Source organism: Choloepus didactylus, chromosome 3 (assembly GCF_015220235.1).
Source record: "Choloepus didactylus isolate mChoDid1 chromosome 3, mChoDid1.pri, whole genome shotgun sequence".
Taxonomy (NCBI): Eukaryota; Metazoa; Chordata; class Mammalia; order Pilosa; family Megalonychidae; genus Choloepus; species Choloepus didactylus.
In genome coordinates, this window is record NC_051309.1 from 42,880,414 (window position 1) to 42,899,817 (window position 19,404).

At 38.5% G+C, this 19,404-nt stretch overlaps 1 protein-coding gene across 4 annotated transcripts in view; it reads right to left on the reverse strand.

The window, feature by feature from the left end:
• Positions 1-408: 408 nt before the first annotated feature.
• PDS5A (PDS5 cohesin associated factor A) overlaps positions 409-19,404 on the reverse strand; it is a 188,076-nt gene continuing 169,080 nt past the window's right edge. For all 4 annotated transcript variants that reach the window (XM_037829628.1, XM_037829625.1, XM_037829626.1 and 1 more), the window contains one exon: positions 409-1,587. In XM_037829628.1, the coding sequence (XP_037685556.1) occupies positions 1,584-1,587 (4 nt within the window). In that variant the 3' untranslated portion in view covers positions 409-1,583. The remainder of the gene's footprint in view (positions 1,588-19,404) is intronic.

Here is a 19,404-nt window from a genome sequence, read left to right on the forward strand (position 1 = left end):
ACAGTCAACTCTTGATTATCTATGAGAGCATGTGACATTTACTGTCAGCAAATTGCACTCATGTTATTTATTTATTCTAGCCCAAGTTAGATACATGTAAGGAAAAGGAGCACAAGAAGCTAAGGCTTTGGAGATGAGCCTATGTAGACAGATAGTAGAGGCAGGATATAATTCTGGGTGTGAGAAAAGGACAAATTTCAAGTTTTTCCTGAATTAGCTCTTGTAGTATGCCTTCATGATTTTTTTTGTAAGCTTATGATTACTGCAAAAGTTAAAACCTGAGGCATAGTCACCATTATATAGATAATTGAAAGTTGACTGTAATGTTTTTCATTTTGTCTTCAGCCCTTTCACATTAAAAAAATTCACAAGAAAACATAATGATAAAGAGATTAAAAGACTACCATATGACATCTAGAAGCATTTATTTTATGCAAAAAACTTAAATATGATTATGTGTACACAAAAAGTGCACACATTACCTATGCTGAACAATGCAAGAAACATAATATATTGATGCAACAGTTGTCTTCTAAAATAAACAAAAACTGAGCCCAGACTGGCAGACAAAAGCAAAACAGACTTATTTCCTTATAGCACAATGCTGAATATTGATAGAAATCCTAAACACCTCCGACTTTCCTTACAAAGTTGCCAAAGTCCAACTATTTTAAAAAATTGATTTTTTTTTTTTTTTTTACATCAATAATAAAAATCTGGTGACAAACATTATAAAATCAAATGCTGGATAGTCTTTACTCCTTTAAAATTCGAAATATTCCAACATAATCACAGGAGTAAAAATCATTTTAAAGTGATACGTTTTATAAAACAAACAATAATATGTACATTTATTGCAAATTATATTAAACTAAAATGGAGGGGAAATCAAAAAACAAAGTGTTTACTACTTGCAAATCAATAATTTTAATTATTTTCTCACTCTGATAAAAATCAGAAAGCAACATTTATATAATTGCCACCACATCACTTTTCATAGCAGGGAATTGAAATCTGTACATCTCATTTTTGCAGAAAAGTAGGCAGGCAGAAAGAATTATACATAAAAGTTTCCAAAAGGAAAAACAAATATCTGATCTCCTTTCTTCTTAAAAATCAATTCAGTAGACTTCTATTTTTTCTTGGAACATGGGAATTCCTGGCTCTAAAATTGATGAATTTTCAGTGTCAGAGTAAGGATATCTGTTACTTTCTTTAAAATAAAAAATGCAGCATGGAAATTAATGGTGTATTATGCGCTTTAAACTCCAGATATGCAGGAACTGGAACCAAGTGTTAAGCAATTTGCTTAATTATTGACTTTTCATAAGAAAAGTCTAGGGAGGGGGGTAGAAGTTGCTTTTAGCCTCTCTTTCAAGAGTTTCAGCTGTACATTTCCATCAAAGGACTTGTGGTCATGTGAAAAGGAAGTAATAGTTTCTTTTAGTTTTCAAGGCAGAAAGTGTGTGTTCTGAAGTTAAATTCATTTTCTATTCACGGATATTTTGAATCCAAGTTTTACAGAAGCTGGATCCTGTTTCTGTTTGGCCTTCATTTCTCCCTTTGCAAACTGAGTTTTCTTTTTACCTTGGGGACAGGAGAAGGAGAAAGAGCGAAGTTAGGAAAGATGTAGGCAGGAAAACAAACCAAAACCAGACTTGTATCATTTCTATGGTTATCCAAAATCTTAAAATATATATATTTTTCATTTTCCAAAGATTTTACTTGGTTCAAGGATTCTATCTGTAAACTATATATAGACAAAATAAGAAATGGAGTTTTTGTTTTTAGTTATTAAGTGCTACTACTCAAATATCCTATTTGCTTACAACAATAAAATGTACTTATTTTGAAAAAAACCCTAATTTTTCATTAATACTTTCGAAATGGTATTACAGAAGAAAACTTACTGGACAATGTGACAAAATGAACTTAAAAGCAGCAAAAGAAACTGTGACTCCCAAGCTGGGTTAGCAAATACATTTTTGTATCAAAAAGCCCCAAACAAACAATCAAAACCAAGAGGAAAATTTAGTTTTGGTCTGTTAAGTGGTTAGGAGGAATCCACCACTTCTCCAGTAAGAAGGGAAATTTTGACCCTGGGAGCATGGTGAGTAGGAAAAGGTTTCTTATCTCCCCTCACCTACTCTTTGGGAGAAGGAAGATCAACTCTGATAGATAAGACCAGGGGAAAAGAACTGATTGCTGGGCGTGGCCTCGTCTCAGTTTGTTCTCCTTTACCTAGGGAAGAGCATTCTGTTCTGTCCTTTACCAGGGGAGGCCCCTGGCTGTTCAATTATGGCGCACCACCTTCCCTGTATCATTCCACGTTTTCAATCAGCTATAATAGTATTAAGATTGTGTCTACTTCTCAACAATTCCAAACTTGGAAGAGAACAAGAAGACTTGTTTACCTATATTCCATATAAATTTTATAAAGGTAACAATGCTAAAAAAAGGTCGGTGACTATTAAGTCTTTCAGAGGCTATTAAATTAATAACCTGTTATACAGAACAAGTTTAATAATATGATATAAAAAGAATCCTCTATAAGATGCCTGCCACACCTTCAGGAAACCTCCCTATACTAGCTCTGAGTCCTCAGGATCTTCCTGGCTACTCTCACAGAATTTTAAACAGTTCAGATTACTGGAAGAATTTCCTGGACTTGAACCTATGTCCCAAAGCGAACCTCCACCATTTCTGACACTTGACTTCTGAAAAATGCATATCATTTTGACAAATTCATTTGTTACTGAAAGAATATTCATATCAAACTAATATACAATTGTTTAACACATGGGAATACACACTTAGGAGTTATTTTATTTCAAGATATGAACCTGTGTGATGTGAGAAAACCTCAATATACAAATGAGCACAAGAAATCAGGAAATTTTTTACTTAAGGATAGAAATTTCAAGATCCTTGAAAATCCCCACACTAAACATGCTAAGTAAAACATGTTAATCCAAAAAATGGGAAAATTATAGACTGTTATCCTATAGGCATTCTTTTTAAATTTACAGATTCCTCAGAAATACCAGGTTTGACGTATCCTGTTTGTTCAATAATGTTTACTGGTAATCACTTCTTCATGGAATTTGGCCTTAACTGTAAGCAAAACAAACTCAAGAATCAACAGACCTAATAAAAACACATATTTAATACAAAATGTTTGGAATTGTTTGCCATTTAGATAATAGCTCAAAGACATAAAGGAAAAACAAGTGAACTAAACAATGGAAAGGGTGATTGTGCTTCACCCAAAAGTTGCAGATGGCCAACATTAACTATCCAGTTGGTCATACTAAATTTTCTCAGTGTAGTACAAATTGCTTATTTTTCTAAATGTGGTGTGGGATATGGTATCTTGGGACCATACAGGGGGAAATGAAGCAATTTTCTCAAGTTAAGTAACAATTCCAAATGCAGCCTAAAATATAAACAGGAACACTTATTTGAATCCACACAAAAAAAGTTAATGACTGATGGAATACGTTTACTGCAAAAATCCAAAGGGATATAAAAGTTCTACAGTTAACTCTCCAAGTTAAAGTGTTCAGCATCAACTCCCAGATTAATAGTAAAAACTAATTTTATAGATACTATCCATGTTCAGTGGAATAAAGTATCAGTGAACTAGTAAACGGATATAATAGTGATCATACAAAAAATAAGTTATTATTGACCTAATGTCAGTAAAAACTTAATGTAAGTAAGAGGTTCTTCTGGAGGGGTTACGCCACATATTAGAAGTGATGGTTGTAGTATTAAAATGGCTCTAGAGGCTAACACTTACCAAGAGCTTTATCTAATAGGGCTGAAGGATTAAATGAGATAACAAACACAAAGCATCTAGTACAACTGGCATATATTAGGACCTAAAAAAATGGTTTTAATTAATAAAAAAATTTAAATAACCATACAGTATGACAATAATATAAATATCATGTAATAAAATAGGACAAGTTTCCCAGAGGTGGTGCTAGGCGGACTAGCCGCCTTGAGGAGATCCTATACAAAAACTGACAAAGGAACAGAGGGGATAAAGAAGATTTAGGGCGAAGGTAGGAAGGAGAGGCTCTTCTGAGATGATACTGCAGGGAGAGTTGTGACCAGATCAGGAACTGACCATCTGGGCAGTGAGAAAGTAAGTGAAAGATGTGAAGAATCATGCAAGGTAAAAGAAAGACTGATGAAGTAGTACAGGGTTGCTAGGCCTTATTTATCAAAGTCCTGCATTCAGGCTTAAAATCCAGGGGGTAAACCACTTAGTGCAGCAAACCACAATGCAAGGTTCCTAGGCCAGAACACAAAGTGAGCTGATTTTGTTACCCTGCATTTGCCCTTAGCTCAGAGATGCAGTGTTGATGGCACCCAGATCTGGCAACTCTATTTCTTCTCTTTCCAGTTAACTGATTGAAATTGTAATGATAACCTTAACAGGATGATTCAAGATGCTATTTTAGCTATATATTCAGAATTGGTAAATTTGTGGCCTTTACCTGTATTTTATCCTCATTAGCTTTCAGAAAATACAGGAGGGATGTCAAATCACTTGCAAGTAATATTTGCAGTTAATGAGAACTATATTTAGAATCTTGTAGGCAGGTAGAAGCTACAGTGACACATGAAATAAAAAAAAGTGGGCACCTTCAGGATTTTAACCATTCAATGTGTTCTGAAGTTGAGGCATAAAAAATCAGCTGATTATTACAAACATGGAACTTTTGTTTTAATGTTTCAAAATGCTACATAAGTTAGATGAGAAACATAACCACAGCCTTATTAGCAGTATAGTGAAACAGATAATAAGGGATACTATGCCTGGGTTCAAAGCCCTGCTCTACACAACAGCTAATCCTAGTATAATCTTTTCAGGTCTTAATTTCCTTACTTTTAACACAGTGTTGCATCTGCTTCAAATGGTCATTGGCAGGGAAAATGCATATTTGACAAACCACTATTATTAGAGAAGGCACCATGTAAAATCCTTCTACACATTATTCTAGCTAATTCTCATTACAGTCTGACACTGTTCCTAGCATTGGGTGCTTCATTTACTTTTTTTTTTTTTTTTAATCTTCATTTTATTGAGATATATTCACATACCACACAGTCATACAAAACAAATCGTACTTTCGATTGTTTACAGTACCATTACATAGTGGTACATTCATCACCCAAATCAATCCCTGACACCTTCATTAGCACACACACAAAAATAACAAGAATAATAATTAGAGTGAAAAAGAGCAATTGAAGTAAAAAAGAACACTGGGTACCTTTGTCTGTTTGTTTCCTTCCCCTATTTTTCTACTCATCCATCCATAAACTAGACAAAGTGGAGTGTGGTCCTTATGGCCTTCCCAATCCCATTGTCACCCCTCATAAGCTACATTTTTATACAACTGTCTTCGAGATTCATGGGTTCTGGGTTGCAGTTTGATAGTTTCAGGTATCCACCACCAGCTACCCCAATTCTTTGGAACCTAAAAAGGGTTGTCTAAAGTGTGCATAAGAGTGCCCACCAGAGTGACCTCTCGGCTCCTTTTGGAATCTCTCTGCCACTGAAGCTTATTTCATTTCCTTTCACATCCCCCTTTTGGTCAAGAAGATGTTCTCCGTCCCACGATGCCAGGTCTACATTCCTCCCCGGGAGTCATATTCCACGTTGTCAGGGAGATTCACTCCCCTGGGTGTCTGATCCCACATAGGGGGGAGGGCAGTGATTTCACCTTTCAAGTTGGCTTAGCTAGAGAGACAGGGCCACATCTGAGCAACAAAGAGGCATTCGGGAGGAGGCTCTTAGGCACAACCATAGGGAGGCCTAGCCTCTCCTTTGCAGCAACCGTCTTCCCAAGGGTAAAACCTGTGGTAGAGGGCTCAACCCATCAAACCACCAGTCCCCTATGTCTGTGGTCATGTTAGCAACCATGGAGGTGGGGTAGGTGAATACCCCTGCATTCTCCACAGGCTCCTCAAGGGGGCACTACATCTTTTTTTTTCCCTTGTTTTTCTTTCTCTCCTTTTTTTTTTTAACTTTCCCTTCTTTTTTAAATCAACTGTATGAAAAAAAAGTTAAAAAGAAAACAAACATACAATAAAAGAACATTTCAAAGAGACCATAACAAGGGAGTAAGAAAAAGACAGCTAACCTAAGGCAACTGCTTAACTTCCAACATGTTCCTACTTTACCCCAAGAAAGTTACCTAATATAGCAACATTTCTGTGAACTTGCTCCTACTATATCCATCAGAAATTAACAGACCATAGTCATTCCTGGGCATCCCCAGAACGTTAAATAGCTTATCTGTTCTTCTTGGATTATTGTTCCCCCTTCCTTAATTGCTCTCTATTGCTAGTTCCCCTACATTCTACATTATAAACCATTTGTTTTACATTTTTCAAAGTTCACATTAGTGGCAGCATATAATATTTCTCTTTTTGTGCCTGGCTTATTTCGCTCAGCATTATGTCTTCAAGGTTCATCCATGTTGTCATATGTTTCACGAGATCGTTCCTTCTTACTGCCGCGTAGTATTCCATCGTGTGTATGTACCACATTTTATTTATCCACTCATCTGTTGAAGGACATTTGGGTTGTTTCCATCTCTTGGCAATTGTGAATAATGCTGCTATGAACATTGGCGTGCAGGTATCTGTTCGTGTCACTGCTTTCCGATCTTCCGGGTATATACCGAGAAGTGCAATCGCTGGATCGAATGGTAACTCTATATCTAGTTTTCTAAGGAACTGCCAGACTGACTTCCAGAGTGGTTGAACCATTATACAGTCCCACCAACAATGAATAAGAGTTCCAATTTCTCCACATCCCCTCCAGCATTTGTAGTTTCCTGTTTGTTTAATGGCAGCCATTCTAACCGGTGTTAGATGGTATCTCATTGTGGTCTTAATTTGCATCTCTCTAATAGCTAGTGAAGCTGAACATTTTTTCATGTTTCTTGGCCATTTGTATTTCCTCTTCAGAGAACTGTCTTTTCATATCTTTTGCCCATTTTATAATTGGGCCGACTGTACTACTGTCATTGAGTTGTAGGATTTCTTTATATATGCAAGATATCAGTCTTTTGTCAGATACATGGTTTCCAAAAATTTTTTCCCATTGAGTTGGCTGCCTCTTTACCTTTTTGAGAAATTCCTTTGAGGTGCAGAAACTTCTAAGCTTGAGGAGTTCCCGTTTATCTATTTTTTCTTTTGTTGCTTGTGCTTTGGGTGTAAAGTCTAGGAAGTGGCCGCCTAATACAAGGTCTTGAAGATGTTTTCCTACATTATCTTCTAGGAGTTTTAAGGTACTTTCTTTTATATTGAGATCTTTGGTCCATTTTGAGTTAATTTTTGTGTAGGGGGTGAGGTAGGGGTCCTCTTTCATTCTTTAGGATATGGATATCCAACTCTCCCAGCCCCATTTGTTGAAAAGACCATCATGACTCAGTTCAGTGACTTTGGGGGCCTTATCAAAGATCAGTCGGCCATAGATCTGAGGTTCTATCTCTGAATTCTCAATTCGATTCCATTGATCTATATGTCTATCTTTGTGCCAGTACCATGCTGTTTTGGCAACTGTGGCTTTACAATAAGCTTCAAAGTCAGGGAGTGTAAGTCCTCCCACTTCGTTTTTCTTTTTTAGAGTGTCTTTAGCAATTCGAGGCATCTTCCCTTTCCAAATAAATTTGATAACTAGCTTTTCCAAGTCTGCAAAGTAGGTTGTTGGAATTTTGATTGGGATTGCATTGAATCTGTAGATAAGTTTGGATAGAATTGACATCTTAATGACATTTAGTCTTCCTATCCATGAACATGGAATATTTTTCCATCTTTTAAGGTCCCCTTCTATTTCTTTTAGTAGAGTTATGTAGTTTTCTTTGTATAGGTCTTTTACATCTTTGGTTAAGTTTATTCCTAGGTACTTGATTTTTTTAGTTGCTATTGAAAATGGTATCTTTTTCTTGAGTGTCTCTTCAGTTTGTTCATTTCTAGCATATAGAAACATTACTGACTTATGTGCATTAACCTTGTATCCCGCTACTTTGCTAAATTTGTTTATTAGCTCTAGTAGCTGTATCGTCGATTTCTCAGGGTTTTCTAGATATAAGATCATATCATCTGCAAACAATGACAGTTTTACTTCTTCTTTTCCAATTTGGATGCCTTTTATTTCTTTGTCTTGCCGGATTGCCCTGGCTAGCACTTCCAGCACAATGTTGAATAACAGTGGTGACAGCGGGCATCCTTGTCTTGTTCCTGATCTTAGAGGGAAGGCTTTCAGTCTCTCACCATTGAGTACTATGCTGGCTGTGGGTTTTTCATATATGCTCTTTATCATGTTGAGGAAGTTTCCTTCAATTCCTACCTTTTGAAGTGTTTTTATCAAAAAGGGATGTTGGATTTTGTGAAATGCTTTTTCAGCATCTATTGAGATGATCAATTGATTTTTCCCTTTTGACTTGTTAATGTGTTGTAATACATTGATTGATTTTCTTATGTTGAACCATCCTTGCATGCCTGGAATGAACCCCACTTGGTCATGGTGTATGATTTTTTTAATGTGTCTTTGGATTCGATTTGCAAGTATTTTGTTGAGGATTTTTGCATCTATATTCATTAGGGAGATTGGCCGGTAGTTTTCCTTTTTTGTAGCATCTTTGCCTGGTTTTGGTACTAGATTGATGTTAGCTTCATAAAATGAGTTAGGTAGTGTTCCATTTTCTTCAATGTTTTGAAAGAGTTTGAGTAAGATTGGTGTCAGTTCTTTCTGGAAAGTTTGGTAGAATTCCCCTGTGAAGCCATCTGGCCCTGGGCATTTATTTGTGGGAAGATTTTTGATGACTGATTGGATCTCTTTGCTTGTGATGGGTAGGCTGAGGTCTTCTATTTCTTCTCTGGTCAGTCTAGGTTGTTCATATGTTTCCAGGAAATTGTCCATTTCCTCTACATTATCCAGTTTGTTGCCATACAGTTGTTCATAGTATCCTCTTATAATTTTTTTAATTTCTTCAGGATCTGCAGTTATGTCAACTTTTTCATTCATTATTTTGTTTATATGGGTCTAGCTAGGGGCTTGTCAATCTTGTTGATCTTCTCAAAGAACCAACTTTTGGTGATATTTATCCTCTCTATTGTTTTTTTGTTCTCTATGTCATTTATTTCTGCTTTAATCCTTGTTATTTCTTTTCTTCTACTTGGTTTAGGATTGGTTTGCTGTTCATTTTCTAGCTTCTTCAGTTGATCCACTAGTTCTTTGATTTTGGCTCTTTCTTCCTTTTTAATATATGCGTTTAGTGCTATAAATTTCCCCCTTAGCACTGCTTTTGCTGCATCCCATAGGTTTTGGTATGTTGTGTTCTCATTTTCATTCGTCTCTATATATTTAGCAATTTCTCTTGCTATTTCTTCTTTAACCCACTGATTGTTTAGGAGTGTGTTGTTTAACCTCCAGGTATTTGTGAATTTTCTGAGTCTCTGATGGTTATTGACTTCTAATTGTATTCCATTGTGGTCAGAGAATGTGCTTTGAATAATTTCAATCTTTTTAAATTTATTGAGGCTTGTTTTATGTCCCAGCATATGATCTATTCTGGAGAAAGTTCCGTGAGCACTAGAAAAGTATGTGTATCCTGGTGATTTGGGATGTAATGTCCTGTATATGTCTGTTAAATCTAATTCATTTATCAGATAGTTTAGGTTTTCAATTTCCTTATTGGTCTTCTGTCTGGTTGATCTATCTATAGGAGAGAGTGATGTGTTGAAGTCTCCCGCAATTACTGTGGAAACATCAATTGCTTCCTTTAGTTTTGCCAGTGTTTCTCTCATGTATTTTGTGGCACCTTGATTGGGTGCATAGACATTTACGATTGTTATTTCTTCTTGCTGAATTGCCCCTTTTATTAGTATGTAGTGGCCTTCTTTGTCTCTCAAAACATCCCTGCATTTGAAGTCTATTTTATCTGAGATTAATATTGCTCCACCTGCTTTCTTTTGGCTGTAGCTTGCATGAAATATTTTTTTCCATCCTTTCACTTTCAGTTTCTTTGTGTCCCTGTGACTGAGTCTCTTGTATGCAACATATTGATGGTTCATTTTTTTGATCCATTCTGCGAATCTATATCTTTTAATTGGGGAGTTTAATCCATTTACATTCAACGTTATAACCGTGAAGGCATTTCTTGAATCAGCCATCTTATCCTTTGGTTTATGTTTGTCATATTTTTCCCGTCTATTAATATCCTTTATTGTACCCATACCGAATATCTTTAGTACTGAACCTTTCTCCAAGTCTCTCTGTCCTGTCTTTGTTTCTCTGTCTGTAGGGCTCCCTTTAGTATCTCCAGTAGGGCAGGTCTCTTGTTAGCAAATTCTCTCAGCATTTCTTTGTCTGTGAAAAATTTAAGCTCTCCCTCAAATTTGAAGGAGAGCTTTGCTGGATAAAGTATTCTTGGCTGGAAATTTTTCTCACTCAGAATTTTAAATATATCGTGCCACTGCCTTCTTGCCTCCATGGTGGCTGCTGAGTAGTCACTACTTAGTCTTATGCTGTTTCCTTTGTATGTGGTGAATTGCTTTTCTCTTGCTGCTTTCAGAACTTGCTCCTTCTCTTCCGTGTTTGACAGTGTGATCAGTATATGTCTCGGAGTGGGTTTATTTGGATTTATTCTATTTGGGGTTCGCTGAGCATTTATGTTGTTTAGAAGATTTGGGAAGTTTTCCCCAACAATTTCTTTGAATACTCTTCCTAGACCTTTACCCTTTTCTTCCCCTTCTGGGACACCAATGAGTCTTATATTTGGACGTTTCATATTATCTATCATATCCCTGAGGTCCATTTTGATTTTTTCAATTTTTTTCCCCATTCTTTCTTTTATGCTTTCATTTTCCATTCTGTCATCTTCAAGGTCACTGATTCGTTGTTCAGCTTCCTCTAGTCTTGTACTATGAGTGTCCAGAATCTTTTTAATCTGGTCAACAGTTTAATTTCCATAAGATCATCCATTTTTTTATTTAGTCTTGCAATGTCTTCTTTATGCTCTTCTAGGGTCTTCTTGATTTCCTTTGTCTCCCGTACTATGGTCTCATTGTTCATCTTTAGTTCTTTGAGTAGCTGCTCTAGGTGCTGTGTCTCTTCTGGTATTTTGATTTGGGTGCTTGGGCTTGGGTTATCCATATCGTCTGGTTTTTTCATATGCTTTATAATTTTCTGTTGTTTTTGCCCTCATGGCATTTGCTGAACTTGATAGGGTTCTTTTAGGATTTGTAGACCAACTGAAGTCCTTATCTCTAATTTATCAGATCTACAGCTTCATGGAGTACACTTTCTCTAAGTAACCAGCAGGTGGCGTCCACGAGCCACCTGTTTTCCACAACCCAGTTCTCCCCTGCTTAGCCTTTTTGGTGAGTGGGGGAGTGAGTCTTGTGGGGTACAATTGGTGTACCAAGCTTGCGTGTGTAGTTGGTGTTGCCTGCCCTGTATATGGGGCGTGTTTCTGGGCAGTCAGGGAGGGGGGGGTGGCTCTAACAATCAAATCTCCCTGGTGATCCTAGAGTTTTAAAGCTGCTGCAATAGTCCAATCCTTCAGATCAGTCCTGCCACAGTTTGTCTCTGCCACTGACCCACAAGTCCTTGGTATTGGCGTATGGCTCCTGAGACTTGCAAGTGGGCCCCTCTTCCAGGCTGTGCACCCCGGGTCCTCTGTTGAGGGATGACTGTGCTATGTCACAGGTGAGTGCCGTCCCCCCAGGGCAGTTCTGGGCTGCTGGGCTGTGTAGGGACGCTCCCAGTCTGCTGAAATGATGGCTGAATGGGGCTTTGCTAATTCACACTGTTCTACCTTCCCAACTCTGGGACAATCAGCTGAGGTTGCAGGGAAGGCTAATGTCCACGCCCAGTTTTGTGGTGTGTGCCTGTTATTTGAAGCACTTCCGTCACACTGGGTTGTCTGGGGCAGTTCTGGGCTATGGGGCTGGCGATGGGCAGGAGTGTTTCCTGTCCACCAGGATGATGGCTGTGAGCGGACACCCCCCTTTTCTTGGGAAGTTGTGGTGTTTAGTGAATTTTCTCAGCCACTGGATTATTGCGTTTTGTCTCAGAGCTCTCCTAGTTCTGCTCTTGACTTGACCTGCCCAAATTGGAAGTCTTTGAAGCTTTCTGTATTGGGCTTCTTAGAGTAATTGTTTTAGAAAAATAAAAAAGGATTAAAAAAAAAAAAAAAAGGGCCCTCCTCAGAGATCTAATGGGTTATTGAAATGCTAATAGACAAAGCAACTAGGGGCATTAAGGAAAGGTCCACAGGGCAGAGAGATCAGCTTTTCTTTGGGATTTGCATATGCGCCTGAAGGCCTGAGCTCCGCCCTTCCCCTTTTTGTGTTCACCAGAACTCCAAAAATCCTCTGCTTTTATTTTGGAGTTTTTCGTGTTGTTTTTTTTTTTCTATGCCTGTCTCCTCTCTGCTGGGCTGGCTGCTCTCAGATTCTCTGGTGTCTGGTCTCAGTCTATCTATGGTTGGAGTTTGGATCAGTAGAATGAGTTTCCGATAAGGGCTGCCACTGCAGTTCTCCCTTCTCCTTCCCGGAGCTGACAGCCCCTCCTCCCACGGGACTGAGCCTGGCAGGGAGGGGCGCGGGTCCCCTGGCCGCAAAAACTTACAGATTTCGCTGATCTCAGCAGTTCCACGTTTTCATGAGTGTTGTATGAAGTATCTCCAAAGTCAGATTGCTCTGTGGTGTCCAGTCCACGCAGTTCCTGGGTTTCTACCTACTTTCCTGGAGGAGTAACTAAAACATACAGCTCACCAGTCTGCCATCTTGCCCCGCCCTCTCGCTTCATTTACTTTTAAGTTTGCTAATTTCAAGAATATCTGATCTCTCTTGGCTTCCCTTTCTGATCCTAAAATGCAGAGTTTTTGTATGTATATACTCTGAAAGGTTAAAATGAAGACTACAATTGGTCTGTTTGGTTTAACATTTAAAATAAGCTAGTATTTTATTTAATAGTTATCAAGATTATCTCTGATTAAATATATTCCACTTTATGGAAACTATCACATAAATGAACATTAGCTATTTAAAATATCCAAGTATGTATTTTCAAAACATGCTCTTTAATACCAGTTTTCTGAGAATGTATAGTGTCTGTAGTCATTTAATTTTACTCTTAAAAGTAAAGTATAGTGTGCTGGTTGCAAATTCTAGAGTCACAATGCCTGGGGTTTAATCCTGGCTCTATTACTTAGATATTTAAGCAAAGCGACCAAAAGTTTCATAACCTCTCTGCGCCTGAGCTTCTTTCTTCTTGTAAAATTGGGATAATGATAGGACTAACCCACATGGAGCTGTTTTAAGGATTCAACGAGTTAAATAAACTGCCTGGCACATAATAAACATTAGTTTTAGCTATTATTATTTTTATATAGTAATTCTGAAATAATTCTTCTATCTTTATCAAGACACCTACAGTGAAATTTTTTTGCTCTCTTCTGTTGCTGACAAGCTAGGGAAGTAACATTGTTGAGGGTAAGTACCTATCCATTTTGGATACTATTATATTGCTAACACACAGCACAATGCCTGGCAATTGAAACATTAAGTATTTCTTAAAAGAACAAATGAATCAGAAGAAGGAGAAGGAGCAATACTGATGTGTCTTACAAGGCTTTCAATTCAATGCAAGTGATCAGTACGAGCAATATAGTTTCTGGAGTAATTTAGTTTTTTTCTAAGTCATTCACTAACCTTACAAGGCTAGATTCCAAGGACAGAGTTGCATATTACGTCCAGCAAAGAACGGAAAAGACAAAAGGAGGCTACGGAAAAGATACCAGATTGAACGTCTGTGTTTCATTAATCATGACCAATAGTCAACCATTCTACAGACGTTTCTGAAATAGGTGTGCAAAATGTTTGATGAGAATTGACACAGTACAATGTTGTCTTGAATGTCTGATTTAACCATCTAACTTTTCATTGAGAACAAAAAACATCACAAAATTCTGCATTTTGAATATACACTCCCCAACAATCTATTTACTGTACACTTAAGATATCTAAGGTGCTATTCCACTCAAAAATGAGACTGTTTCAGGATTTTTAAGACCAAATGCCATTTTAATCAAAACTGGTCTCTGGTATACAAGCACCTCCCCCACCCCCACCCCCATTTTTTAAAAGTGATATAGGGGTGTACAGTGTAGCTGAAAGTAAAAATAGACTTTACAATGCTCGAATTCAGAGACAAGGTCTGGTTGCTAATTAAAAGGTTTCAGGGTCTTGGTATGTACCTTGGATATTCTGGTTACATGACAAAAGGATGGCTGGTGGGAGGTAAGGTCATGTGGCTCAGGAGGCCTGTGTAATGACCAACACTTTTTTGTATGGACGAGGAATGACTAAGACAGCATTCGAGAAATGCCTTAGAAGTCTGGGAAGCACCAAGGAAATTGTTCAATATGTGTATACCTAAAAATTCTTAAGGAGTAAAGCAAAGGGAATTCAAAACAATGGCAATAGTAACAATTAAGGAGTATTTATTCTGTGCCAGACACTTTCTACTTGCTATATATATTTAATCCATTTAATTTTTAGAACAATTCTTTGAGGTATGTATTACTGTACTATCCATAACCTAATCAGAGATTAATGAAAGAAAGGAGAACTCTTCAAATTGCTGCCTTAAAAATGGAGTTACAGAGGGTCAACTGTGAATTAAAGGGATGCACCTCTTTACGCTGGTGGGGAACTGTGGGCTGACAAGCACCACCTGTTAGGCAGGATAGGAAAAGCACCGAGTCTAGAGGCCTCATGGGAAAGTTGGACAATCTGCTCCTCAGGCAAACTTGATACTGATTATACCTTCTTCCTGAGACCTGGGCCCTTCTGGTCTGGGAAAATCTGATTGGGATAATCAAGGAAACCAGATGCTTAGACAACAAAAGATTTCAAGTCACCTTAGGAAAAACGAAGATATGGCCCAGTCAAAGGAACAAACTTACACTTCAACTGAGATACAGGAATTGAAACAACTAATTATGAATCAAACAAATCTCCTAAATCAATCCAAAAGTCAAATCAATGAGTTGAGGGAAGATATACAAAAAAGATTAAGGATATAAAGAAGACACTGGGTGAACAACAGGAAGAAATCGAAAGTGTGAAAAAACAATTGGCAGAACTTATGGGAATGAAAGGCATGATACAAGAGATAAAAAAACATAATGGAGACAGCAGATTTAAAGAGGCAGAAGAAAAGATTCATGAACTGAAGGCAGGACATCTGAAATCCTATATACAATAGAGCAGATAGGGAAAAGAATGGAAAAATATGAGCAGCGTCTTAGGGAACTGAATGGTAACATTCACCGCATGAATGTGTGTGTCACAGGTGTCTCAGAAGGAGAAGACAAGGGAAAAGGGGCAGAAACAATAGTGGAGGAAATAATCACTGAAAATTTCCCATCTCTTATGAAAGACCAAAAATTACAGATCTGAGAAGCGTAGCGTGCCCCAAACAGAACAGATCCAAACAGATCTATGCCAAGATATTTAATAATCAGATAATCAAATGTCAAAGACAAAGAGAATTCTGAAAGCAGCAAGAGAAAAGCGATCCATCACACAAGGGAAGCTTGTTAAGATTCTGTGGATTTCTCATAGAAACCATGGAGGCAAGAAGGCAGTTGTATGATATATTTAAGATACTGAAGGAGAGGAACTACCAAGAATTCTTAACTGGCGAAGCTGTCCTTCAAAAATGAGGGAGGGGGGCCGGAGGATCTGCTGCTCAGGTGAGAGCGCTGGATACTGAGGCCCGCGCTGCTGCGGGATTAGTATAGAGGAGAGGGCTTGTGACCAGGAGGCGAAGAGGGAAGTCCCGACACCTGATTCCTCATGGAAACTGAAATCATTGAAGTATGTCCTCGTCAGGATTCAGTGCGCATTGTTGGTCCTGGTGTGTGAGACCCTGGGCACCGCCCAGGCTGCAGCAGGAACAGGGAAAACAGCCCATGCCAGCGGCGGCCTAGGTCTTAGCCTCTCCGGAATAAAGCATCTCTTGTGGGGCACGAAGGACAGAGCCCCGTGGACAGGAGTCCTACCTGGAAGAACAGCCTCTCTGGTTAGAGACCACTCAGCACAGCTACAGAGCAGGGACGAAAGAGCCCAGAAAGGAGCAGGTCCTGAGTTGCTCCACCAGAAGCCATTCTTTATCCCTGTGCCCTGGGTGAACTAGTTGGTGATACTGCTACATTCAGAAGCCATCACAGTCCATGTGAAGTGGATTTCGTGGACCAAGAGGCAGAAGCTTATCCATCACAGTTCTCTACACTCTTCCATGAGGAGCAAAAAATGGACATATCTCTGGGAGGTGTGGACCCTGCCATTCAGGGTGGATCTTGATTAATTCACTGGAGTATTTAAGAGAGCGGAAGAGCAAACCCAGACCTAGATGCTTGCTGATGCTTAGAGAAGCTTGGAGATGCAGACAGAAGGACGTTTGGAGATGTTAAGCATACCAGAGTAAATCAGACAAATTCATTCACCGTTAGGTTTGATCATACTTTTGAGCTATTTCTGTTCTGTGTTTTCAACAGCAAGGAAAAGAGATGGGTCTTCACACTGGAATGCACTTTCCCCAGATACCCACGTGGCATGCCCCTCTTATCTCCTTCCAATCTTTAATCAGATGTCCTGTTAACAGTGTGAGCTTGTTACAGCCAAGAGGGACACCTTAAAGAATGCACAGAAGCTGAGAGAGTAGCTGCAGATGAGAGACAGTTTGAAGACGGCTGTTGAAAGCAGACTTTTGCTCCGGAGAAGCTAAGAGAGGAAAAATGCCCCAAGAGCAAGTAAGAGTGACATTTTTGAGGAACTGCAGCCTAGAGAGGAATGTCCTGGGAGAAAGCCATTTTGAAACCAGAACTTGGAGCAGATGCCAGCCACGTGCCTTCCCAGCTAACAGAGGTTTTCCGGATACCATTGTCCATCCTCCAGTGAAGGATTCTGATTGTTGATGTGTTACCTTGGACACTTAGGGCCTTAAGACTGTAACTGTGTAACCAGATAAACCCCCTTTATAAAAAAAAAAAAAAAAGTCCTCTTACCAGTAAGAATGAAAGAGAACCCTTATCTCACCCTTTATACAAAAATTAACTCAAAATGGATCAAAGACCTAAATAAAGAAATGGGACCATAAAAATCCTAGAGGACAATGCAGGGAAGTGTCTTTAGGACCTTGTGGTAGGCAATGGTTTCTTATATTTTACACCCAAAGCACAAGCATGAAAGAGGAAATAGATAAAAGGGACCTCCTCAAAACTAAAAACTTTTGTCTTTCAAAGTACTTTGTCAAGAAATTGAAAAGGAAACCTACTCAATGGGAGAAAATATTTGGAAACCACATACCGAATAAAGGTTTAATAAATGTAAAGAAATCTCAGAACTCAACAATAAAAAGACAAACAACCCAATTTAAAAATGGGCAAAAGACTTACCAGTAAGATGTTCCCTCATCATCCTAATTAAAATTCCAACCCACCACCAGCACCAGCACTCCCTATCCCCTTGCTCTGCTTTATTTTTCCCCATAGCACCATCTGAGTTGCCATATTTTTTTACTTATTTATTTCTATCTCCACCCAATCGAATGTAAGATCCATGAGAGCAGAAATTTTTGCCTGCTTTGTTCACTGTTGTATCCCAGGGGTTAGAATAATACCTGGCCCACAAAAGATGATTCAGTACTTATGTGTTGATTGAATGAATAGTTACATAAAAGCTGAAAACATAAGGATATTTTGTGAGTTTGTATATATTATGTCCCCCAGAAGAAGCTATGCTCTTTAATGCAGTCTTGTGGGGGCAGATGTATTTAGTGATGATTAGGTTGGAACCTATTGACTGAGTGTTTCCATAGACATGTGAATCAATCAACTGTGGGCAAGACCTTTGATTGGATTATTTCCATGGTGATATGGACCCCGCCCATTCAGGGTGGGTCTTGATTTAATCACTGGAGTCCTATAAAAGAGCTCATAAAGAGAAGGACTCAGAGAAGCTGAGAGTGACATTTTGGAGACAGCCACTGAAAGTAGACTTTTGCTTGTCCAGAGTTTGCCTAAGAGAAACTAAGAGAATGCTCCCAGGCGTTGAGAGAGAAACGTCCTGGGAGAAAGCCATTTTGAAAACAGAACTCTGGAGCAGACACCAGCCATGTGCCTGTGCCTTCCCAGCTGACAGAGGTTTTCCGGATGCTATCAGTGTTCTTCAGTGAATGTACCCTGTTGTAGATGCCTTTGTTTGGACAGTTTTATGGCCTTAGGACTATAACTTTGTAACCAAATAAAGCCCCTTTATAAAAGCCAAAAAAAAAAAAAAAAAAAAATGAGGGAGAGTTTAAAATATTCTCAAGACAGAGAGACACTGAAAGAGTTTGTGAAGAAGATACCTGCTCTACAGGAACTACTAAAGGGAGCACCACAGACAGTTAGGAAAAGACAGGAGAGAGAGGTCTGGAGCACAATATTAACTGATGGTAACAGTATGTAAGTACACTGAACAAAGATGGCTGTAAGGTTGAGGGAGGAAGTTAGGGGCAGGTAGGATGATGGAGAAGGACAGAAGATAAAGACTGGGACTGTATAACGTAGTGAAACCTAGAGTGGTCAATGATTGTGATTAAATGTACAGATATGGTTTTACATGAGGGAGAACTAATGAATGTCAACTTTGCAAGGTGTTAAAAATAGGGTGGTACTGGAGAAAAAAATACAATCAAGGCATAACTAGAGTTTATAGTTAATGGTAACATTATAATATGCTTCCACTAATTGTAACAAAGGCAATATACGAAAGGTAAATGTCTGTAAGAGGGGGATATAAGGGAGGGGGTATGGGGATTCTTGGCGGTGGTGTCTGACTTTTATTGTATTTTATTTTTTCTTTTGTTGCTTTTTAGTTGTCATTTTTTTCCTTTCTTTTTCTCTTTTCTTTTTACCTTTTCCATCTCTTCCTCTTTCTTTTGGAAGAAATGGAAATGTCCTGATTATAGACAGTGTTGGTGAACGCATAACTATGTAATTATACAAGGAACTACTGATTGTTTACTTAGGATGAAATGTATGGTGTGTGAACAAACCATCTAAAAAATAAACAGAGGGATTAAGGGTTGGAGAAAATGTGGAGAAAGGGATGTACCTAATCACCATTGATGGGGAAGTAGGATGGTGCGGCTCATCAGGAGGGCAGTGTGGTGGTTCCACAGGAAGCTAAGCATGGGGATGCCATATGGTCCTGCAACTCGGTTATTGGATATAAACTTGGAAGAACTGAAAAGAGGGAAATGAAGGGACATTTGCTCAGTGGGGATTATGGTGTCAGTATTCATGATTTGCAGTG